This window comes from Thermobia domestica, chromosome 7 (genome assembly GCF_964235325.1).
Source record: "Thermobia domestica chromosome 7, izTheDome1.hap1.1, whole genome shotgun sequence".
Classification (NCBI taxonomy): Eukaryota; Metazoa; Arthropoda; class Insecta; order Zygentoma; family Lepismatidae; genus Thermobia; species Thermobia domestica.
In genome coordinates, this window is record NC_137460.1 from 144670172 (window position 1) to 144697449 (window position 27278).

General features: G+C 35.7%; 1 protein-coding gene across 2 annotated transcripts in view; it reads right to left on the reverse strand.

Annotated features, from left to right (window-relative positions):
• The window catches only part of LOC145690447 (DENN domain-containing protein 1B), a 94525-nt gene that overhangs the window by 2327 nt on the left and 64920 nt on the right, over positions 1-27278 (reverse strand). Inside the window, exons 9-12 of one of the 2 annotated variants that reach the window (XM_081765343.1) lie at positions 18896-19072; positions 13957-13989; positions 7573-7853; positions 3978-4173 (exon numbers count right to left, since the gene is read on the reverse strand). In XM_081765343.1, the coding sequence (XP_081621469.1) occupies positions 3978-4173; positions 7573-7853; positions 13957-13989; positions 18896-19072 (687 nt within the window). The remainder of the gene's footprint in view (positions 1-3977; positions 4174-7572; positions 7854-13956; positions 13990-18895; positions 19073-27278) is intronic. The other variant, XM_081765344.1, reaches the window with a different exon arrangement.

Genomic DNA, 27278 nt, shown 5'->3' on the forward strand with positions numbered 1-27278 from the left:
AGACAAATTCTTCTACAGCAGTTTTCTCCAGAATTTTGAATTCTTTCCCCTTGAACCTGAAACTTGGAAAGGGAGACGAAAGCAAACACTTGCGATTATTAATCATGCACGTGAAACATTGTATTTTCAAATAATATATTGCTTACTAGTCACTAAGAGATTTTACGTACCAGCTAAAACTATATCGGGTTCGTGGACTTGCAAACGTAAGAAGGACACGGATGTATGCAACATTAGAGTTAAAATTCAAGTTGAAAAAGCACCGTAATCTGATAGTAATTAACTCTATTTCAGCGGAATCCTCAGTATATAATGTGGGAAATCTATATAAAGACGACCAACATACAAAACAAAATAAAATAACACAGTGTGTCCAGTAGTCACCAAGAAAAAAAATGCCCCGCACAAATTCTTCAGCCAATAACTTCGTAACTGAAGACAGTCTGTCTGTAAGTTTATGTGAAGAATGAAGGAATTATTATTATCCTTTCTTTGTTCATACCACATCCTCTACAGGTGCAAATTCAATTAAACTAGAAGTGCAGTTCAGCCGACCATCGTACGTGAGAACCCAATTTAATCGCGTGCTTTCTGTCTTTAAATCTTACTTTCCTACAGTTGTTTAAGTTTTCTTTCCTGTTTTGCTAAATACTATTATAATATTATACACTCCACGGTCTTGTTTCATTTGCTATTGTTTTACAAAGTGACAGTTCATAAATTTTCCGGCTCTACCATAATTTTGGCACTATGCGTGAACATATGATCAAGCTATTGTTTTACAAAGTGACAGTTCATAAATTTTCCGGCTCTACCATAATTTTGGCACTATGCATGGCATTTGTTTTTACTTTTAATATGAATTGTACAGAAAATCCGTGATCTGATTCTGTTCCTTTTTTAGACTAAAGGGACTCTTTCATTCACTAATTTATCTATGCCCACGCTAAACTACTATAGCTAGAAACACCAAATTTGGACAGGAATACTCCTTTTATCACAGGAACAAGGGATGAGAAAGGATTTTTTGAAACACGATTCTAAGGGGAGAGGCGAGTAATAGGGGATTCAAATTATTTGCCAAGAATGGAGTATCTTACTACTCTGAAGTTAGGCAGATAAAGCTCGACATGTAAATTCCTCATAGAAAATGATGAACTCATGTTTCAGCATCTTTCGAAATGCTTTTCATAAGGAATAATTCTAACTTGTGAAACGAATTATAATTCTATATGCGAAAAACTTAAAACTAAACTTACAAACAATGGAAACGTCGGAGCAGCTACTACAGCCTCGTGGGAATGCATAAGCATTAATGTTTGCATTCAGTTTCGAACTTAGCACAAGACTGGTGGTATATAACAACTATTTGCACATGTTACTATTCGCTAGGGGTGACAAAAACGAAGACCTATTTTTGCTAGGAATACAATATAAGAAAGAAGCTAAAATGAGTCATTTATGAAGATTCTGTTTGTTTTCTCATTTTTTGGAAAAGGTACGATTAGACGGATTTAGCCAGTTCCAACGAATGTGGGCGAAGGCAGTTATTTTCACTGAATACTACTACTTCAACTAACAATAATAATCAAATATATCAACATAATAGATTTGTGTCAAAATAATACGTCACCTATTTTCATCTGTTTACTCCCCTCCCCTCTCTCTCTATCTAAAAATGAATCAATAACAAGTCATCTAGTTGCTGACACTGCAAGATCGGGACGGCAAATGAGAAGAGGCTGAGAAATGTTATAATTCAGATGTCCTTGGCTCGATCTAAGCGCTGTCGAGTATGCAGTGAAATGAGCAAGGATTGTCCACAGGAACGAGGCATTCTCCGAATATTGGGAATTCAGGTTGGTAATTAGGAGTAACATTCCAGACGCCATTTATTTCACTGACGATTACTGTTTAAATGATCATGAACAAGGAATAGAAATTATTAGGCGACTTCATGCTCTTGTGGAAGGAGGGAGCTAGTCGTGTGAGAGGAAGACATTTCCTGGTTAAGAAGCCTTAATTCTGCGAAGTACAGACATGCTATTCTCTCCGAATGAACAAACAAACAATCGTGAGCGTTTATGGAATTTAAATATGATTAGCAGAGAAACGAATGCAAATACAGCAGAATGGATGATGCAAGAAAGTGCTGCGCGCCAATAATTTGGTCTCTTTCAAACACACAGTGGAATCTCATTTTGCATCATTCCCACCTGCCCGGTTCAACACAAGATTTCATCTATTTCGCCTGACGTACTACAGGCGATCGCCTAATACACCACTAACAAAGACCAAGCGCTGCACACCGTCAAATGCTGGTAATACTGCCTAATGCGGCGACAAAGTATTGTTTGTGTTTCTTGACCTTCTTGCTGACTCACTTTCTCACGTTTCACAACTGACTGATATAACCAGAGCTGAATTCCTTACTGTTAACATTACTGTCCCCTGGTGCTCATCTGTGATGTTTCCCATCTTTAAAACTCTAGTCGTTAACCACCCTCCATCAAAACGCTATATATACCAAATTGCAGTTGAATCGGACTTTTTTTTTTTTTGTCAGCGAGAGTACATCGAATAATATGACGTATTTCGAATGAATAGCAACAAGATCCCAGCGCATTGAAAATCTGACTTTTCCAAAAGTCTCTCTTTCGAAAAATGTTTCAATAAGTACCATACGCAATTCCATAGATGGTTTCCAATGGATTGCATAAAACGGTACGTGACTGATATGAACGTTTGTCACTCTTTGAATTTCACACCAATTAAGGGAAATTAATGGAAGGTAATCACGCCTTAGAATAAAATCCACTAGAAGTAACTCAAGCGGTATGACACTGCTCACTATATTATATTGTCTGAGTCAAAAAAAATTGCTTGTAACTTCCTTATTCTGAATAATACATTAAATATGCAGTAACTCTCCGAGTTACATAATACGTAATCTCGAAAATTACAACTACCAGAGCGTAAGAACACGTCTGCGTCATTTTCGTCCACTGCAGTATGCAACTATATGCGTTACATATATTTTTTGTATAAAAGAATTCACTTATATAAAAATTATACATAACGTGTACGTTTTTCATACTTTTCTTGTTTATAACCGAGTAGCTATTGCTATATATTTTTTTCATTTGGCAAATAATACTGTTTACGTATATAATAATGTAATTTTTACGAAGCTACAACTAAGCAATTTATAAATCTGACACTTAAAATTCAAGTTATGTAAAGGTTTGCAGAATGTATTACTTACGTAAGGCTGGGGTTACTGTATTGTACAGTCCGCAGAAAAAAAAAAACTGCAACATGAGGATGTAAGTTTATTGTGAAACTACGCCTAACAGCGCAGAGAATCAACATAACGTCTAAGTGGCAGGAATCACGCCAGGAGAAACCTAGACATCCTCCCCTGCACACTTATTTTGGAGCAAAAGACTTCGTCATTTTACAATAAACTTACATGCTCATGTTGCAGGTTTTTTGCTACGGACTGTACACTGTGTTTTATGTTAATTTTTTTGAAGTATCTTCTCAAGAAAGACTAAAAGAACTTAGATGATGTGAAAATGCTTTCATGTGCTTGATTCATCTACTCTATAATTTGAGTTGATTTTAGTGTAGCGTCCCTTTCAGCAGGCTATATGAGATGTGGCCTACTGATTAATGTGGAACCCGAACCACATGAGCTCCCACCGGGAATCAAACCCGGGTATCCCATGCCAAAGGTGCGTACGCTAACCGCTTAACCACGAGGAATTCAAGTATATAATTTGTCGTATGGTTAGTGCTTTGCGTCCAACTACTACTGTAACATGAATAATTTTTCTGTGTGTTCTAGAGTGAATTCGTATGACCATTATTTTAGTGCTAAAATATGGATTTACTTGACAATGTATATCTCAACCTAAACACACCAATTTATATCTGAAAAAAACATGAAGATTATGATTTAAATGTATACTCACAGGTGTATCAGTCGGTGTATTTGGTTTGTCATCATCCAGAGCAGAGCACCTTCTAAATAGCATATCCTGTAAATCACTCATTAGATTAATATTAATCGGAGATATCTGAGGACTTGGACTTTCATAATCGTCACGGTTCAACTTCTCTGGAGATCCTGGCTCCGACGACGGACTTAGTGCATTGTACTGTTTCGATCTGGAAGTTTAAACACCCGTTTTTTTAAAATATATTATTAATAACTACTTATATACTTAAAAAATAAATAAGATTGATTATAGAGTTTAGCGTCCTTTCAGCAGCAAGGCTATTATACCAGACGTGGACTTACAGCCTAATATAAAATCCGAATCACATGAATTCCCACCGGGAATCGAACCCAGGCCTCCCGTGCCAAAGACATTTACGTTAACTGGATAGTCATACATTTCTTAATATTGCTTGCTTCCCTAGAAATCGTAACATTGGAGATATAACTAAACCGAGTTTGGCAAGCACTGTCTTATGCAGGATAAGGAATACTGACCTTGTATTTGAGAAATGAAAGCACTAACCCATTTTCTTACAACATCTAATTTTTACTATAGATGAAGTTATAATGAATTCACGAGTGAAAATAAGCAACTGGACAGCAATGAAATCAAATGTGCGGCTTGTCATCCCGGCGCGTTAATCATTACGCTACCCCAATCTCCGAACGCCAGCACGCTTTTTATTCTTAGGATGGTCCCTCACGTCAGATACTACAACTAACCTCTTATGCTTGCACAAACCCAGTGACTACTTTAACACGAACACTTGCCAACTGAACTAACTATATATGTACTTCAGAAATGTACATAATAATTGATACTTTTTAATATCTAACTTTTACAGTGAAACTGCAATAAACTTCAGAGAAAATATATAGTCCGTGTGATTACAAAACATGAACATGTATGGCTAGTCCGAAGAGGACTCGGAACCATAGTAAACACATTGGCACAGTAAAAATTAAATCTGGGTTCGATTCTCACCGTTGTCGTAATTTTTTCCTCATAAAAAACTCTCATTATCTTCAAATAAAATATATTGACGAAAGAAATTACATATACTAGTAATCCAAAGGAGGCAAATGAGAATAGGGAACTGTTTAACCAGTGTGAAAGAAAGTAAAGAACTTCGTCAAGTAAAACTTTTTTTCCTGTGACGCATGTACACACAAATTCTCTTAAATGAGCCTTCTTAAAACAACCTTTCTATCAAACAAATAATTAAGGGCATATATATCAATTATAAGTTAATATTTTTTTAGAGTAATTGATATATGTCCTTAATAGATGCACATAAATAAGATGCACATTATAAGTTAATAGATGCACATAAATATTTGCTTACTCCAGAAAAGTATAATGCAAAATAAGAAAATGTATCTGATCAGCTTAAAGCTAACAAAAATTTTATATTAAATTACCTTATTATTATTATTATTATTATTATTATTATTAAAACATTATTTAAGGCGAATCACGAAGCTATAGTAATAGAAACATTATTTTACGACCATTACAAGCACAAATGAAAAACGAACTGAATCTCAGAAATTGTTTGGAGGAAGTTAAAAAAAAAAAAAAAGTACCTAACTAAAACTTCCTTACGATTAAATATATTTATTACGGTGCATTTAATCTTATTAGTATAAAATGATGTCGAAGTAATACAGAGGTCTGATTGTTGGAGTGATGTGTTCGAACCCCAATCTTCTGCTTGCACAGCAGATTGTTCTAATTAAGATATCAGTAACAAAATCAGTTTACTGTGTTCTTTAAAGGTTTTATTACCTTAAGCACCGACTACTTTGCTCGAGAACACTTTAGCACATAAGATGTTTGTTGCCAATTAAAACCATATAGTGCCGCCTGAAAGCAAACTTTATCTTCAGAAGTGAGCCTCCTACCACGCTGTCAACAATATATCGTGAAATCGAACGGCTGAGTAGAAAGCCAGTACCAAATATACACTCCCCTGTGCCCTCATCATACCAAGAATACAACATTGCTAGGAAACAGATTCGAGGTAATCTAGGTTCCCTCAACTGTGCACGTTGCCTGTATCATTTTTGCATACCCTTATGTTCCATTCGAACAGCCTGCTGAACAGGAAACATGTGTTTCACTTAAAATAAATGTTGCTGCATCGATAGTTTTACATGACTTTGCTCATAGCGCCAGTTCCAGAGAGAACTCGAACGCTGTCTGAATGAATATATATATATATATATGGAACAAAACCCTCCCTTTTACTGACACTCTCAGATACGGACGCGGACAGTCCTTTTTTTCTTTTACTTATGATATTGGAACAAGTTTGGATTAGAGCTTTCCCGGCTTCCTTTTCAACTTTCTCTAAAAGAATATTCTTTGTGATTGGGATTGGGTCAATAAACATATACACTCCTATATGCCTTTTCATACAAACGCACACATGTTTCTTCCGCAACCGTACTCAGGATTCTCAAAGGACACTTACTACTGAGTTTCATTACCCTTGTAGAGGAAAAGTATGCCTTTTTCGCTAAACAAAAAAGTTTAGCCAATTAGTTTGTTCCTAACGCATCTTTTGAGAAGGTTTTGAGAATTTGAAATAAATGAGAAAGGCTTACAGGGTGAAGACATGTACTAAAGAAACTTAACATACACGCATTATCTTTTGCAGTACCGGTATACGAATATATTAACACATCCCACAGCAATAATATTTAACAGAAATGAATTTCTCTTTCATCCCTCCCAGTAATTCAAATACGTACTGAATAGAGTATTTCCATATTGAATTTTAGTATTTATTGTAAATCACAACACACAATTACAGTTGTCAGAAATTAAATTTCTGTAACCTCTCTGTAACGGACACCTATGAATAACGGACAAAAATTATGTCCTATTGGTGTCCGTTATTCAGAGGTTTCACTGTTATATATATATATATATATATATATATATATATATATATATATAGTTTGAATGTACCATTTATATACATAAAGGGGGAAAAGATCTTACAATTTGAATGTACCTTATATATACAAGGTACATTCAAACTGTAAGATCTTTTCCCCCTTTCTTTGACGTTGAAACAGGCAGAGACGTGAGACAAGACTTGGCTATTCATTAGGTTTGGTGGTGCAGATAAGAAAACCAACCCACTCCCAGAACGCTTGTAGTGATGTCTTACAATAGAAGCGTTTAAATACTAAAGAGAGTAACGTCTGAAGAATATGTTGTTATTATTTGTATTTTCCTTTAATGTGGAAAGACACATATCGAAATTTATCGTCAATTGAGTGATATATACGGTGATGGTATCATAGATGTAAAGCATGTGTGTTTGTAGGTGGAATGATGGCACCTTCCACATTCCGATTTGTATATTAGCATCCTATCCAAAAGAATCTAGTACTCTTTCTGTGTAAGCTTCTATTAATTCATTATTAGTTTGTTTTCGATAGAAAAACTATCTACAGAGAAAACACTAAGTTCGTACAAGGTCTATAATACCAAAATCAAGCTTGCAAGCAGTTATCACTAAGATCTCTTTGAAGACTTTTTCCGCACTCACCTGTTCTCAACATTGCTTTTTCTTTGCTTCAGAGGATCCTTACGATACGACATGGATGCGACCAATCCAGCTTTCGTTCCAGCAATCGTTCGCGGTCGCCTTTTCTGGGTCGGGGAAGTAGGCGCCGATTTTGGAATGTCTTCGTCTTTTGAATTTTCAAGACCCTCAATCACTTCCTGAGTATCCAGTCCATCACGCGTCTGTAAGTCCCGAAATTTCGATCGAAATCCTTTATAGGCAATTCTGCTACGCTCCTTCACTTCTTTACCCCGTTCCTTCACCTACAGGGAATCAACTACATTTTACATTTTTTACTACGAACAATATTTAACACAGAAAAACTGAACATTGCAATACAGAAAGCTTTCTAATTAAAATTAAAGGCGAGAAGTCGGAACACTTACCTGATAAAGAAATACAATATTATTCGTCAATAGTTGCTACCAAATACAAACGGCCAAAAAACAGAATTGCATTAAATACTACTCAACTTACATACACACAACATACCAGTATAAAACAAAAGGTGCATGAAGCACATTAGCATTCCTAATTACAATGCTAGAATAATTTTCTACAATTATTTTCCATCAATGAAATTTAAAAAAGAACAGAAAACAAATTAGGAAAATTCGAGCATAAAAATAAATGTAGATTATGTATATAAACTACGGATTTATCTGATAAGTTCATTAATTTTCCTTTTCCTTATGCATTTGAAGTAACACGAAAAATATTTTATCTAGTGTTATATTTTTTGTAGGTCTATTCTTTTTCTACTTCTATACAATATCTATGAAATTTGATTTACAATTAGTCTTTTACGCATACAACAGTAAACAAAAATGAGCATTTATGCTTTTGTTTCTCAATCGAGTTTTGAAAGCTGCCTTAAGCATTTCTAAAGGGCAAAGATGGAGGGAGATATGAGAAAACTGTAGATAAATAGTTTTAAACTTCAAATAGGAAACATTCAACCTATTTCTCTCATTCAAACTCTCTTTCTGACTGACAGCTGGAAGAAGATCAATTGAATAGTTCAGCCACGAGCATCCGTGTCATTCCATTGCGGAATCTGCCAAATTACAACAAAAGTGATGGTCTCATAATACTGTTGTCTGTTACCTCCAGTCTATGGGTGAGTTTGAAAAACTTGATGCATTGCTGTCACACACTGTGAATGAAACAGACGAGGTCCAACACTCAACAAGTATTACAATTTGCCTGTTTCAGAAGGCAACTCGTGGACACAGATTGTTTTACCGCATCATCATCGACAATGAAAATCGTTATTATGCCAATATTGAGCAGAGAAAACAATGGCTGAATCCCGATAAACAAAATCTAAGGCACAATAGTATGCACGCAAAATGATAATCTGTATTGGTGAAATTTGGAAGGTGACATCCACTACGAAATGATGAAAACAACACTACAATTAATGAAGCACTACGCTCACCAAATGCACGAGCTCAACGAAACAATAAGCTGAAAGACCGACCCCTGGTGCTTCTTAAACACGACATACTTCATCTGGACAAAACTGCTGCTACCGCACCCACCATGCTCCCCTGATCTAATAACTTCAGCTTCTTACACATCCTGGTCGATACCCAACACAATCTGGAGGTGTTTCGATCAACAATTACGTACAGCTGAAAACGAGTTCAATGAATTTTTCACTGATTCCTACTGTCAATGCATTGGTATGCCAGTAAAGTTGTAAACAATGAAGAAGACAGATTACTGATTGATTTGTTAGAAATTTTAAAAAAACGTACACTGCTTGACAATGGCTAGAGAACATAGACATACGGCCCACGACTTCTGTTCACATGGTTCCATATCCGTGTACTGTTATAAATGTACCAGTAGATTCCACTAGTGAGCCTTGTCCCTATCAGTGAGTGGTCGCTTTTACAATCGGAATAGTTGTACTTGTATCGTGGTGGTAGTAGAAAGTGTATGACACTTAGTACATAAACCAGGTGCAAAAGAGAAATTGATCTACAAAGTGCCTGGTAGCGCTTCTGGCATTCATTGTTTCTGAGAAAATCGATCATCTGAGTTGTTTCTGAGAAAATCGATCGAAAAAAACTCACCCCCAAGAATAAACTTGTGGAGTTTTCAGGACAAACTAATTGTGCGATATTGTCAAGTTATTAATAAAATACTCACTTATAAAATATGAACAAAATCGACTAAGTCGTTTGCAGAAAATTGTCCGGGAAAACTCACCTCCAAGAATAGACTATCCTTCTGGATTTTTCCTAGAAACATTATTTATGCTATATTTTAAAGTTGGTAATGAAACATTGATTAACGAAATATGAACAAAATCGTTAAAGTCGATTTGAGACAATCGTAAATATGGTCTTCCATACCTTGAACAGCGTGGCCTCTAGGAGTGAACATCTTTACTTCAGGATGAACAGAAAGACGGACATGCAATGCACATGTCCGTTTTCCGGCATGTAGGGGCCATGGTACGTGTAAATCCTCTGAAATCTCCAATTCGATTTCTTTCACGATCAACATGTTTCTGTCTCTCTTATTGTCGCTCATGGTACACCCTAAAGTAGGATCTGCTACTGAAGAACGGTATTCTACTAGATCCTGAAAGAATGTATTCGTTTCTCGTGTTGTGTACTGGCTTCTGACTTTGTTTACATGAAAGACAACGCGCACCTACACAGAACTGACGAAGTTACAGAGACACTGAAAAAAGTGTAGACGTCATATATACTAATTGTCCAGAATATTCCCTAGACCTTATTCTCATCGAATATGATGGTATGCTCTCGGAAGACGAGTTATTCAGAAAAAGCTACAATCCTAACCTGCAGGTTGTTAAAACTGCCATTAAAAAAGAATGGGACAACGAACCCCAGGCTCTTCTGAACACACTCATAGACAGCATGACAAACTGATAAGCAGGATTCTGTGCCTTACTGTTGTAATCAGAACTCTCTGAACTCATGACAATTTGCATTTCATATCTTGTCCAAATTGCGTTTTTTTAAAAAATAATAATAATAATAATAATAATAATAATAATAATAATAATAATAATAATAATAATAATAATAATAATAATAATAATAATAATAATAATAAATAAATAAATAAATAAATAAAATGAAAATCGCGTTTTGTTTCTTTGCATGGCGAGGAATCCCAGCAATCTTTTGATAATAAAGCTGAGTAATTAACAAAAGTTGTTTGTCAATGTAAGTTTTTTCCCTAGTAATTGTCCTTAACGAAGTTTTATAACATTAAAATGATACAACGTTACGAAGTATGTGCGTTACGTTTCAATGAAACTAAAAGCTGTTTTATCTCTAACCATATTGATATTTTTTGAAAATATCTTACCCTGTTTTTCTACAAGTTGTACAAGAAAAATAGTGCGAAAGCACTATTTATTCAATATGAACTATATTAATTTCATTGAGATATAGAAATGTCTTTGGGTACTATTTAGCACAACAGTAGAAACGTTTATTTCAAGGAATCGTAGAGTAATTAAACTAATTACACTACTATGTGAAATGTCATCCATGTCAAAATACTGTAATAGCGATTACCATATATGACTTGGAACTTGTAGCTGCAAAAAAAAGCAGTACCTTAAAAGTATCTTCGAATAAAACGTTCCACGTTAAAAAATATAGCAGAAATAAGCTTCATGAATTTAACTGTATTTAATAAAGAAGCTACACACATAAAACACAATGTACACGAAAGTACCACAGAAACTAAAATAATCTCCACCGCGCAGCAGATATGAAACCACGTATAATAAGTGTATTTCTTTTCAGTTAACTTGCAGTATCTATTAAATATGTGAACAGAATTCCCATTTATTTAGTAAGCGCCAATTCCCTGATTTTTCCAGGATATACTGAGTATATCAAAGTCCGGGGCCATATGCCAACTCCGTTATGAGTAAAAATACTTAAAAATGGAAAGAGAGGAAAGTTGTTGGGAACATGTGATTTTCAATCCAAAATGGTATAATTCGTCCAATCACACCAGTCGTTTTGGCTCCACACTGGTAAGAGGGCATACGTTAAATGAAAAAAACAATATTTCTGATTCAGCAGGTCGTTCGAACGGAACATACGGGTACGGGGAACTGGCATATTGTTATGTGAGGAAAACCTACATCATCTCAAATCCGTTTTCAACACTGTTGTATTGCTCGCATGGTAAAGATACAACGGAACAGCCTGCTGAATTAGCATTATTGGTTTTTCATTTAGCATATAGCTCCTCACAAGTGTGGAGCCCAAATGGCTGGTGCGACTGAAAAAACTCCACCACATTAGACTGAAAATCCATCTATTTCCAACACTTTAATCTCTCTCTTTCAATTTTGTTGTCTCTGTACTCATAATGGAGTTGGCCTATGGCCCCGGACTTTTGCTACACCCGATATATAAAGTAAAAAAGTAACTTTATCTTTCCTGACCAGAGGGTTTCTCGTCCACTATGTATGCAGATGTCTATAGCGGTTTGTGTGTAGGTAAATCGAGAAGTTTTGCCTGGCAAACTAATTTATTTTGTAAAATATCTCTGGGTGAGGAAAAAACAGGTTCTGAGAAGTACAAATCTGTACTTAAAATTCACTGGTTTCCACGTTTTTCAGCTTTTCATGAAATTCCCTGACTTTTCCAGAAATTTGAACGAGTACGCTGATTTTTTTGACTTTTCCAGGTCGGCGGGAAAACCTGGTGAAACTTTTTATCTTTTCCATTCATGCTGGCATGGATTCACTAAATAATATAAATACTAAAATCAGAATTCAGCAATCTAGTACTTCAAACGCATGAAAAGAAATTATCAATGTCTTACTATGATACTGATGTCACTGAGTGATTATTAATCATACGATGAGCAGTCAAATTACGCAACAACAAACGAAATTAAAAAGACAATGATGTGTAAAAATTTCATAGTTCCCTTTCAATACTAATCGGTGATGAAGCTCAAATTTTGATATTTTCCGCTTGAACACTTTGAAAACTATTAAAAAGAAAGAATTCTGAATAGATCTGACTTTAATCTGGTTTCAATAAAATTGTTAACACAGGTCTTATTGTTTTTGTTTGAATTCATAATGCGAAGTCTATTTGTTTCCATATTTTGCAACATATAAACCGTAGCTTACTTTATATAACACTATGTCCATGAAAATAAATCAAGTAAAACTAGAAAATAAATAAATAAATAAATATTAAATAAAAGTGTCAGCAGTGAAGTCGAACCACAATTTATCTCACACGAAGCACGGGTAGCACCATCTACAAACACAAACATGCACAAAAATATAATACCTCCATAAATCTACTATGTATTAAAATTATATAAACTATTTTTAACACAGAAGCATGATAGAAAATAAAGCAGTCCCTTAAGATACCTTTACGAACGACTTACATAAATAAAAGCAAAACGTTTAAAGATTAGAAAGGTTCAGTTACATAAAGGATTAATCTAGTTCCTTAGCATAGGGAGTTGTTACAAATGGTCTGCTACAAAACTTGCTAGTACATTAATAAACATAATATGCATTAGTCCTCACACCAACAAATACCACAACGAAGTAACACTCAAGTCTTTTACCTCCATACACCTAGTTTCCAAGTTCCGCAAACACTTTGGCAATGAACAAACGTAATATTTTATTGTGTTACAATGTAGTATAGAACTAAAACTGAATTCTCTGGTACGAAGTTCCGAAAGACTTAAGCCAACCAGCCAATTGTTTTAAATTAAAGGATACTGCCGAGTCCACACATCGCTGTTGCTAATTTTTCATTTTTTTTTCCTTCTTTCTTCGTTCAAGTAGTTCCCAATTGTCCTCTTGATTCTCCATTAACGCTCCATTGCCAATATTATCTTGTTTTTTGCAATGGCCACCAATACAAGTACTGGCCAGACCCAGAGTTTGAGGTCGCAGTGTGGTACAGTAAAATAAATAATATAATTACGAACTTTTATTTCGATACTAAGCAAGTGTAGCTGATATTTTCATTATTATTAAAGCTTTGTGTGATCTTTCAATATCGGTTTATCCGCGATAGAACTCTAATACGGACAAACCAACCTAATTTTGGACAGAAAACGTACGAAATCAAGCTATGTTCTTGAACAATACTAAACTAATCAGTCACTGAAATACCTCATTATATAAGAGAAATACATACGTGTTCAGCGAAGTTCTCAGATTTCAATTTTGCTACTAACATAGGTTAACCCAATATCTAATCGAACCTTCCTATTATTTCTCTAAAAATGTTTTGAGTTCTACATACATAAACTGTCGAAAAAACATACACATCGAAGAAACTAGCTTCTAATAATTAGAAAATTACTTACGGATTTCACAGCTGATTTCATAGCTGGATTGGCCTGGAAATATAAACACCAAACTAGGTAGAAATCATAGAATATATCAAACTACGAACTTCACTTTGTCAATAAAATTATTTAAATTTTATTTAAAAAACATTTCGATCAATCTACATTCACAAATAAAGATTTTCTTTAAAATAATAATAATTTTTACTTTTATAGCAATGGACATACGGAAACCAAAAGTTCGAGCTAAACACATAAAACAAACTAAACCAAGCTAATTTCATTTGGACAAAGTATGATATTTCACATGTAAAACATTCCACAATTCTACAAACTATTCCTTCTATGGCACACAAACTTCACAAAGAATATTAGAGATTTACCTTTCTACAGATGGTTATATCCTGTTGCCCTTGGGGATTGGACAAATCACATAAATACCTGTTCGAGAAGGACGGAAATAAAGTATTTTAAGGCAAACCTGAAAATAATCTACGCACGAAGTGGCTTACTGAATTGACTGAGAATCTTCGGAATTGAGTAAAGTCTGAATACGGCCAACAAAGGAGGTGAAATTATTCCTGTCTTTTGAAATATACATAATATAAAATATTCAACCAAAATATACATAAATCATACGAGCATGCCATTCATACTTATAGTAGTAATCTCGTAAACTTAATTTACGACATAATAGGTTCAAGAAGCACAAACCCAGCCACCCACTTTCAACTAATATAATTTTTTCCGTGAGTAATTCTGAAATGGATGGATCGATCTGAATCAAGTTTCTGCATATTGAAGATAAATAATTCGAGTAAAAGATACAATGTACGAGTCACTGCACTAAACCTTCTCGTTTCCATTTCACAAATTAAATTATGTCATTACATGTATTACTAAATCATTGATTTACAATTTTTACAAAATATCCAAAAAGTAAATTATCCTGTGGATTTTTTTCTGAAAAAATAACGCCATGTTGTAGGGTTATTAATGAAACATTTATTTAGGGACTATGAACAAAATCACCTGAGTTGTTTTTGAGAAAATCGCCCGAAAATACCTTACCCCTAGAGTTAAGTACTACCACTTCTAGATTTTACTCAGGAAAACGACTTATACCATATAATATTCTATGGTCGTTAATGAAATACTGATTTACGAAATAAAACAATCCCTGGAGCTGTTTTTAACAAAGATTTTCACCCTCCAGTAAACTACCCTTAATTTCTTGCAGGTAAGAAATAAATTCGAAGAAACAAAAGGGACAGAGAATCTTATACAAACTTTTTATACGTTTAAAATCTGGTTCTGGTACATGGAATGGTATGGCCTCTAAATGAGTATACATACATTAGGAAAGAAATGCATCTGACAAAATTACTTTTTCGGCACGCAGGCTATGGCACGTGTAAATCCATTTTTTTCCCCACGACTTCCATACTTTCTCATGTCATATTGACGTTCGAAAGTAAAAAATAACATAAGAGATGTGCTTTTTAAATTATTATTTTAATAGCAGACATATTCCTAGAATTTAATCAGCAATTTTTATCAGTTTCTCAAAATCTTTTTACAGACGCAGACCAAGTTACTTTATGCTTGTGTTTTGTGACAGTGTGAAAGTAGTTCCCGTTTGGTACCATATTGGCGTCCAGATCGAATATTTCTTTTTAAAAAATCTTCTTTTCCTACTTCATCCTCTCATCTCCGATAAATTATAGATTCATCAAATAATAATAATAAAAACTTGTGATGTTGAAAGAGGAAGAGAGTGTTTACTTGAATTAGGCCGACGTAAGTCATCCCTAGTTTTAATTGTCCGTAAGTTCCAACATAAAATCTATACATTATCAAAGAAAGAGAAATAACACGAGGGGCATACTGAAAGTAGTGAGCAACATATTTTCACAACCGTAATCTTTAGTTATAAGTGAAACGAAGTATATCATCTCAATCTACAGACCTTTCTTTCTTTCTTTCCAGACGTTGACGCTGTTTATTGCTAGAACGTGACCACATACAGGATTTCCAAAATGGCGAGCATAGATGTTTCATTTCGACGGCGTCTATGATTGAATTCCTTGTTAAAGAGGGCCAATCTCCTTCTGAAATTCACCACAGACTGCAGCGTGCCTATGGAGATGTGTGCATGGGTGCCGGAAGTGGGTGAAACGTTTTAAGGATGGAAACACGAGTATCGAAGATGAGCCTCGCAGCGGGCGCCCTCGAACTGCCTCCACGGAATGCAACAAGGTAAGGGTTGATGAACTGATTACAGGAGATAGGCGTATCACTGAATGAAATCGCTGCAAAACTTGGTGTTGAACATAGTGCGGTGCAAGAAATGATTCACAGCTTAGGTTACCGGAAGGTTTGTGCCCGCTGGATCCCATATTTATCAACGGAACACCACAAACCTCAGAGACTAACCATCGCCCACACCCTTCTTCAGAGATTTCGACATGAAGGTGATGACTTTTTGACGAGTGTTGTGACTGAAGATGAAAGTTGGTTCCATCATTATAAACCTGAAACAAAACGACAGAGTATGGAATGGCACCACTTGAATTCGCCACCGAAGAAGAAAGCAAAGACACTACAATCGGTAGGGAAAGTTATGGGGAGCGTCTTTTGAAATACAAAGGGTTGCATTCTGGTTGACACCTGAGCCTGGACAAACCATAAACTCTGCCCGCTACATCCAGACACTTTTGAAGCTCTGTCGTGCCTTGCGTGATAAACGTCCTAGAAAGATCATCCTTCAACAGGATAATGCGCGTTCACATACTGCACGTGCCACTATGAAGCAGATCAGATTTGGGTGGGAAACATTTCCATGTCCTCCCTACAGCTCCGACATGGCACCCTCCGACTACCATCTTTTCAGTTTTGTGAAGGAACAGATGCGAGGCCATCGCTACGAGACACTGGAGGATATTTAACAAGCAGTGCGTCAGTGTCTACGGGCAGCTGGAACGGAATTCTATCGCAAGTATATTTTCCAACTTGTAGAACGATGGGGAAAAACGTGTGCAAAAAAACGGAGAATATGTGGAAAAGTGAAAGAAAGGTCTGTAAATTGAGATGATATATTTGGTTTCACTTACAAATAAAGATTACGGTTGTGAAAAAAATGTTGCTCACGACTTTCAGTATGCCCCTCGAACTATACTGTACTTTTAATCAACTACACTATACAACTTGCGAGTATAAAATACCTGTGCAATGTAAATATATACTATAGTACAGTAAATTCGACTCTTTTTGTTTGTTTGTTTAAAATCAGAGTTTATACGAAGTTACACTTAAAGAAAGCGAAAGGACAAATAATTTAATTGAAGGGTGAAGTCGTGGATTTTCCTATATCGTCAATGGAAGTCAACGTTCCTTCTGGAAGACTCTGAGCAACATTAGAAACAATGAAGTTGTATCCAGAACAATTATTCTGCAGCATCTATTAGGAACTTTTCCTACAAGATATCAGAAAAGGGAACATAGAATACTAGGTCAAAAGTTACTGTTTGTGTTGAAGAATCAGAGATGGTAAAAGAGGTGTCCAGAGGTTTTGCGAGCTATTGGTCATAATATCAGGTTTTAATTTCCGAAGTTGCAAATCGTGTAATTCAAATTATATTCTGTATTCCAATTTGTGTATTTTAAATTCCGTATCATATACTACTCCGGCAAAGTTATGCTGCTATAGTGTGTTTTAAATTGTTTACTGTAAAGAGTGTATTATGAATTGAAGTTGCAAATTCTGTAATTCAAAATATATATTGCATCGCAATTTGGGCATGGGAAATCTATGTCTTTAAAATTCCGCATTATGTATTACTTCAACAAAGCTATTCTGCAATTGTGTGCTTTAAATTATGTTTATTGTAAACAGTGTATTATGAACTGAGTACTATCTATTAAATAATAATAATAAAAATAAATAATTCCTCGCACAGTAGTTTGACATGCTGTTGTGTGTATAATGTACGGAACTATTACGGCACGTTTTCCAAATGTTCAGGTGTTTAGAATTATTTACAGAAGTCGTCGGAGTGATTCATTCAGCTTCTACAGAGAGAGATTTTCCATCTCGAGGGATTTTTTTTGGGGGGGGGGTTCTTCAGACCCTCTGTAGCGCCCACTGGTTATTTAGTGTAATTAGCAGTAGTCATTATTTATTTCATTATCTTAGTTATTATTTTTTAATACAATTTTATTATTTATGGTGAACTTATGTCCGGTTAGCTTTTGTCCGCTTTTACATTAATATAGGTGAGTTTATGGCCGGTGAGGCTTTTGTCGATGAGCTTATGTCTGCGATCCATTTTCTGTTACAAATTTCATTTCGTAAGATTCATATAATAAATGTTTTCCAAACTTTGGTACAGATATATTTTGAACAGTGACACTTAGATATACTGAAAAAGCATAGTGACCAGTGTAATGTTAATTGACAATCTGTGTATTCAACTAAAGACTGTTATACAAATCATCTAGTTTTAATTATAGTCATGTATGAGGATTAAATTATCGAAGGAAAGCTAGTTTCAGTATTAAACGATAATCTATTATAATCTATTAACACATACTTGAGGTAGGGGCTTATACTAGTAAAGTGTTTCAATTTAACAAAAAGATTACACTCGATATCTTCTAAGAGCAGCTATTTTAGATAAACTGCACCTCAACAGGTATATTTGCTCCTACACTGTACAGAAGCACCAACCGCAACCACTAGTACTATACAAAAACTTTGCAAGAAAGAAATGCTACTTTCTTTTGATTTTTAGAAGTTACTACAAAGCAAATACAAGCAGCCTGCGTTAATCTTTAATGCAACGCCTTATTCAAAGCAATTAAAGGGCAAATACATCTGAAGCTTATTTACATAAATACAAATATACATACTGACACCCAAGTTTAAAAGCCCACCTTACACTACAGACTTTCTTACCTTACTCTTAACATTTTTGAAGAATGCACTGCCTTCTTTCTTCATAGTTGATGCCCATTCCTTATACTGTTGTTTCAGTTTTGAACTTGATTTGTCGGAATAGTTGCAAGCTTCCAACTCAAACTCATCCGAAAATCCCAATCCTGAGTTCAACATTTCTAATCTTTCTTCAATAAACTGTGAACATTGAAAATAACATCATGTACTGAAAAGCAGCACAATAGTAATTCTGTTCTTAATGAGCTTTACATTTATACATGATGCATATAGGTAGAGCATTCTTCCCTTACGCGAAGTGTTCCTCGTTCGATCCTAGCTCATGTGGCTCTTGTTCGTCCATATTTTCTACTGTTTCTCAAATGTTGTGACCTCGATGTCTTGTGATGTCCGTTTTAATAGGCCAAAGGCACACTATCTAGCGGGTGATGAATGGCGTTATGTCATAATCCTAGATGAAGTATGGGTCTATTTGATGAGGCCTAAGCAAATATGTGCAATTTATTACCGTTCTATCGATAGAAAGGGAACACGTACAGTGGATTCATACATGCAAGAGGGTTTCTATACCAAGGGGAAGCTTCTTATACACAAAGTGACATCTAATGTGAAGGTAAATGCTGTTTACTATCTACAACACGTCTTAGATCCCATACTCTTGTTTTGCATGACAGTGAGAGCACCACAGTTGACATCCACGAAGACAAGGTTAGCAGTCACACCATCAAAACAAAGGTGACCTACATAGCTCGTGTAGAATAGTAACAGCTATCAAGGTTAACCCATTTAGACACATCCCTGATAACTCACTAGATTCATCAACTATGGACTTTTGTGCCTTTGGCTTATTCAAACGAAACATCACAAAATTTCGAGCCACAACACTTAGGAGACTTTAGAAAGTTTGCAAGGATGAGTGGCTAAACTGGATCAGTCTGTGCTGAACAGAAGCCTTCTTCAATAGAAACTCCAATGTCTCGCAATCGTAACCCTAAGTTCATTTCCAGAGCCATCATATTGAACATAATCGATGAAAAAAGCGTTTTACAGCCTAAGACAGGCGGGTGCGATTCACTACCATAAGGATTAAATGACCTTCTGTATATTCCTACATTGAAATTGACCTTTATCAATACATTTCAATATATATATGAAGATATAATTCTAGTCTACATTGATCACGTCACGACGACTTCGTTTTCGAACACCGAAGAAAAATCGAAAAGTAATGCACACTATTTTGGTTGTCAAAAGTTATGCATATTAACAAAACAAACATTATATATATATATATAAAATCAAATTAAATGTCATTTTGTCATTCATTACAACCGAGATATATGTCCCTGTGTAGCACTACTTTCAATATGCGCGAAGTTGCTGAATGGTTTCAAGCCCAATCCAGAAAATAGGTAGGTAGGTAGACAAAGCCAAATTATATATTATTTTATAATATGCCTTTGCTTATTATCATTGATCATGTTCATATTTCATCATCATCATCATTAAGTGTGTGTATGTTTCATGTTTCTGAAAGTCCTTTGTGTTTTGGCAGGTACTTGAAATTAAATAAGGTGTGTTGAGAGTGGGAAATTTGGAATATAAACACTGTAATAAAATATTTTCATCTGAAAGGAATGTCACCGTCTGAAATCCACCAAAATATACTGAAAACATTACGTCATACTGCCCCTTCACATGTGACAGCCAACCACTTAGCTCGTGTTGGAAATAAGTTGATGTTAGGAATATCATCAACTGCCACTATGAAGGGAAATGGTTGACTTTGTCACAGATATGATCATGCAAAATTGTATTTTGTCTACACGTCAAAGAGCAGACTGAATATCTCACAGGACCGAACAGTTTATATTATCACGAAGTGCTGGATTTTTAAGAATTTTTGGTCAATTGAACCGATGTCTTCTGATCTTTGAGCAGAAATGCAAATGGCATGCAATATTATTGAACGATTTGAACTGAGGTGCGCTAATAAGGGCCATTTTCTTATTCGATTCGTTACTGTGGATGAGCTGGATACATTACTATTGGTCTGAAACAGAACAGCAATAAAAATTAAAGATGTATCAGTCTATCTAGTAAGAAGGTCAAAGTAAGCCCTCACTTGAAAACGTAGTGGCTTGTTCATTTCTAATTCTCGAGATCTGAAGTTGAATGAAAACCTTAAGAGGGGTCATGCTTATTACGGACTATCACTCTAAACTTCTTAGAGAAAAATCCGAAGAAGAAAAAAAATGGATCCAAATGTCCACAAAGACAATGTTCCTGCTCACAACACAACGATTGCCAATGATATCAACCCAGGATTACGGATTCCAATTGAAGAGCTCAATTCCAAAAGAGCCTAAATCAAAAAAGTAAGTTTTTCAGGAGACGATTTTTTTGTGTTTCTATCATTCAATTTCTGTGAAAGGAAAGTAATCTACTAACTAACTAACCCACTCACTCTATGGCCCATGGAACCCGAAGGTTCAATGCCGCGTTCACAAAAGCTCTCCACTGACTTCTATCCTTTGCTAACTGCAACCAGTTTCTACTTTGTATTCCAATCTCTGCGAGATCCATCTTAATATTGTCCTCCCATCTGCGCCTAGGTCTTCCTAATGGTTGTTTTCCGATTGGTCTTCCAGTCAAGACTTTGAAAGCGTTTCTACTTTCTTCCATCCTAGCTACATAACCCGCCCACCTAAGCCTCCTAGACTTGACGACCCTAACAATGTTGGGTAAACCATATAAATTATGTAGTTCCTCGTTATGAAGTTTCCGCCATTCCCCATTCTCGTTCCTCTTGGGTCCGAATATTCGTCTCAGGATCTTGTTCTCAAATACTTTCAATCTATGTTCTTCCCCCAGAGTAAGTGACCATGTTTCGCAACCATACAGAACAACAGGCATGATTATCGTTTTGTATATTTTAAGCTTCAAATTCCTCGACAGAATTCGCGACAACAAGAGATTTTGAACCGAATAGTAACACGAATTCCCTGCTTTTAGTCGACATTTCTCCGTGAATATGATTTTCTTCTGTTAATATTGATCCTAGATATTTGAAACTATCCACTTTATCAAAAGTATTATTTAACATTTTAACGCATCCATAATTTGCTGTATTCCGGTCCCGACGCACTTCCATGTATTTAGTTTTCTCTGCATTTACTTCTAAACCCATGTCCGTGCAAACGTTTAATAAGATCTCTGCATTTCTTTATATTGTTCTCCTATCATTCTTTCTACATAAAGGAAAATTGTAATTACCTACTTTTCGTAAGATAACGGTGAAATTATCATCTATAGCAAAAGTTTTATAAGTGTTTGTAGGTATGAGTCAGAAAATAACTTCAGAGAATACTGTTGACTAAGAACATTTTGGAAAACACCACTGTTTTCTTTTGCCTACAATTAATTTGATTTATGGAGTTTTGGCATAAAACCTAGTTCAATATACGGAGATACTAAAATGGAACTTAATAAAACCAATATTTTAAAATTGACAAAAATTGACTTAGGCTCTTTTGGAATTCACCCCTTCAATTCGTTCCTCACTCACCCTATTCATTAGATCTAGTCCCTTCGAACTTACTCCCCTTTCCTGATTTAAATAAAGCTCTAGCTGGCTGCGACTGTTGCCAGTTTTCTGAAAGTATATGAATGCCGTGCGAACGACGAATTAAACTTGTTCAGCCGAACAGAACCGTTAACAGGGGACCAAAGACATGAAAGTCTGATGGAACCAAGTTCAGGAGCACTACTCACTTAGACTGAGCAGTTCTGGTACGAGTGTGTTGAGCAATATGCGGCAAGCACACATTCCCGTAAAGAATTCTTAACATTTAAAATCAGAGTTCCCTCAAAAAAGTGAAGATCGATTTCCCTGACATAAATTCTTGAATATAAGTGGAAAGATATGGGGTAAGTTCTATCATCCACTTTTTTTAACCGCCTCCTCCATCCCCATGCCCGTCCAATACACTCCTTTAATTACCATTTACATATTTGTCATGTTCAATATGAGTAATTATTATTTACACAAAATGTATCAGGTAAGTATATAATAACAAATGTATGATACAGTACCAGATACCTTGACATTGCAAATTAGATTTTTTTGCTTGAAAAAAACAATAAAAAGCAATATAACATGCAGTCAAGAATATATTGCTAACTCTCCCTAAGACCTATTCTATCAATCCTAAAATGAAATGAAATAAAAACTTGTAAGTTCTACGTTCCACGGTTATGCCGTCTAGGCTAAAGGAGACGGTGATAAAAAATGAACGCAATGGTGAAATTAAGAAAGTGCGATGAAACGGGAGAACCCCGAGAAAACCCACGCACACGGTGTTTGTCCACCAGAAAGTTCAGCTGGCGCGAGCTGAAATCGAACCAAGGACCCCATGAACCAAAGGTGAACACACTCAGTCCTAATGTTGCCAACTCTCAGACATGTTAATCCTCACATTTCCATACTCTATTAAGAACTCTGCTGAGATAATTGCTTTAGCTGTCTTTGCAAAAAAACAAAGTTTGGACTGATTCTATTATTTTTAAACAGAATGTTGTTTTGCTTTCAGTTCTTGAATTTCGATGGGTATTTTGACAAAGGTGACATGTCCGTGCTTTGATTTTTGCAGGACACAAAATTCAAGGCATCTCATAAATCAGAGGTTGATGCAAAACTTTGTTTTTGTTAATGGAATATTTGCTGGAGGTTCTTTTGTTTTATGTAATGTGCTAGAAATGCAAAAACACTTCGGACATTATCTATATCAGTCAAAATCTGATTTTCGAAGAAAAATGGACATATCACCTTTGTCCAGATACCCATCGTTGTTCTACGAGAGCGCCTTGTTCTTGTTTGTAACATAATTCCATTTATCTCTTCTTTGCTTCCAATTTCTTAACTTCAGCACTTATTGTGCTGCCAAAATGTCTTCAGCCGTGGCAAAAATGCGAAATAAAGCTCACACTCTCGCGTTGAGCCAATAAGGGTTCAGCTGTTGCCAAGCGAGAGAAAGCGAGTGGAATTCCTTCAGCCGATAGCAGCATTTGCAACAGAAGACTAGGGATCAAGTCAATGTGGTAAATGTATAATTTTATTTTTTCACCTTTGATTTTATTTTCCTCTGCACTTTTGATTCATTTCTGTTTAAGGTATTCAACATAGAGCTGAACGAACTGAGAGAAGCATTCTTCGATTAACAAGAATAGATTGTACACCTCCATAGTACATAATTGCATCTGTCCCCGCCTCTGTGCTGCCAGAGAATCTTCAATTTGGTTTTCTACAATAAGTGTCTTATTGACTAAGAACCCGCCCTCCACTGAGACATTGCCGTGGGATGAAATTAAACATTTTCACAACACTCCATAAATCAGAATTCTTGTCTCTTGGACATAACCTTTGCAAACAAGTCATCTAGCCTGATGCTGCCCATCTTCTCTTCGTATTCTCTAAAGTGGAGACCCCTGAACTTCATTACAAAAAGACAAATTGACACTTTGCTTTCTCAGCTACAGAATCAGATATTCTGTTATGTTCATGCAGTCTGTAGGATGCGTTTCATCCTAGTCTGAGCAAGTTCTGGGTTGTTCTTTTGTAGTCTGGGGTCTAAAGCTGACGGAGCACGTACTAGTTGTACTTCAGAGAGCTCCCTTCTACAATTATCATCTTCATGCCCAGCAAAAAGTTTCAATAGTCAAGTCTGAAAGCTAGTTTACTTTTATCTGCTGCTTTAAGTTCTTTTAGCAGTTTTTCTGTCTTAAAACCGATGTTTACGAAGATGACAAGCCATACTTCGATCTCTGGTTTTACATGATTAATTACCCTCTCTCTCTTTTTATATATATATATATATATATATATATATAGTGCAACTGATGGAGAGGAAACAATGTTAGATTGAAAAAAAAAATGTTACACTTGCAAATTTACGTTCCCTGACTTTCCATGACATTTCACGCAAAATGTATGATTTCCCTAACATGTTTTCATTTCGCCGACATTCCCTATTTTTCCAGAATGCAGGAACCCTGGAAATGAAACAAAACCTTTAATTTAGCATCTCACGATTATCTACAGTAGACAGACAATTAATAATATTTAAATGTCTATTGTAACATACACTACGAAGAGCATGGCGCAACTTTCCTAGTCTACTAGCTAGTGGTTGTAGTCACAGTGGTCCCAGATGGACGTATTATCCAATAATACTTTGTAAGTCTCGAAACAGCCAATAGGATTGTGTGAGTGGCTGAATTTCTTAAGAGGACAAGGGATCGTAATGTTTCCATACCATACAGAACAGCTTTCTTTAGAAAGTAAAAAGCTCTCCCCGCTGATCTAGTGGCTGGTGTGTGTGCTTTTGGTGCACGTGATTCTGGGTTCGATTCCCAGCGAGAGGAAACAAAGATTATTTTCATAAAAATTCATTTTCTTAATCATCCGTCTCCTTTAACCTAAAGGGCATAACGTGGGATGTTAAAGTAAAAAATTACATTTAATTTCATTTAGGAAGTAAAGAAGCACAACAAAACTCATCGTCCATTACTACATGCTTTCCAGATAACCATGTTCCTTGTCAGTGTCGCACCAAATAGATCAAGGTAACATTCTTTGTTTTTTCTCGTCTTCGGCACCCATGGCGCATTACGATTCAAAATTCTAATTTGTCATCCACAATATCGCATGCTGTACCGTACAAAATGTCCGGATGACTATGAGAATATTCACAGTTGGATCCGTCGATCATTTCGAATTGCTTGTCAAATACATCTGACAGCGGTTGTGTTATAGTAGACACAGATCGACCAGAAAAGAAAATGAAATGAAATCTTTGAGTTTTACGTCCCACGGTTATGCCGGTTAGGCTAAAGGAGACGGTGATGATGAGTAATGAATGAAATTGTGGAATGAAGAAAATGGGAGGAAACGGGAGAACCCCGAGGAAACCCACGTACACGGTGTTTGTCCACCACAAAGTTCACTTGGCGGGGGCTGGGATCGAACCCGGGACCCCAAGCAACAGAGGTGAACGCTCTACCACTGAGCCACCGCGGCCCCTCGACCAGAAAAGAAATGAACCGATACGGTTCACTCGGCCTTCTTCAAAGAACTTATACCATTAGGCGGTGGTGTTGTGGTCCATGCATTCGTGAATTTCACTATAAAAATTTGAGCACATCTCGTTGCTCTTCGAGATTGGTATTGACAGAAATCAACTGTATTTTTAATTAATTAATTAAGTAATTAATTAATTAATAATAATAATGGAATTATTATTATTATTATTATTATTATTATTATTATTATTATTATTATTATTATTATTATTATTATAGAGCTTGTAACAGCTGTAACTTGTACGGCTTCATAACCAATTGACATCTCAAAACACGCCAAATTGCGTTTTTTATGTTTATATATATTTTTTTTTAACACAACACCCTATTGAATTAATTTCCCCAATTCGCTTGTTCCTTAAAAAATCGTTTAGGAGTGGTATATTAAAAAAATGAATTCCATGGAGTTCCTGGAACAAAATATATTATTTATTAGGGTGTTGCGCGCTTCCTCGCGGATTTTGACGCGGGAGACCCGGGTTCTGTTTGGATTTCACGTTGAGCTGTAGGTACACGTCTCGCATAGTCTCCGTGCTGAACGAGACGGTAAACTCCAATTTAATCCATGAACCAACCATTAGAGTGTTGAGTTAAGGTGTATGTTTTTAATTTTATTGTGTGTTAATAAGTTATCTTCGTTCTTCCTTATAATAAGTGATTTCGTTACCACACTTAAGCAGACGTATATGTTTACATGGTAACTCCGCCATTGTCGGTCCCACGCCCGGATAAAAAAGGAGGGTTAGGCATTAATTCCCTATAAAATTATAATGAGCTATCAGGGCAATATGGTGAAACAATACTAAACAATACAACAAGAATCATAAGGTTTGCGTCGAAAACAACCTAACAACATCAAATACAAAATTTAAACACACGAATATTCATCTATATACAAGAGAAGGGCCATCAAAGGAAGAGAAGTCTATAATAGATTACATATTAGTACTTATGGAAAGAAATCAAGGATGTAAGACTCATGAGAGGACCAGAAATACGGAGTGATCATTATCTTTTAGCAATAGAATTAACAGTTACTAGAGAAGATTCAATAAAACCAACCAGTGGGAAGTTACTGAGAAACTAAAGATTAAGAAATTGTCAGAAGACCCTAGAAGAGCACACACACAAGAAACAGAAGTGTTCGAAAGGTTACTACAAAAGGAAGAAACAGAGGATGTAGAAGAACTTTGGAAGCAGTTTAAAATAACAGTCATAAAGAAGGCAGAGCACGAATGCAGGAAAT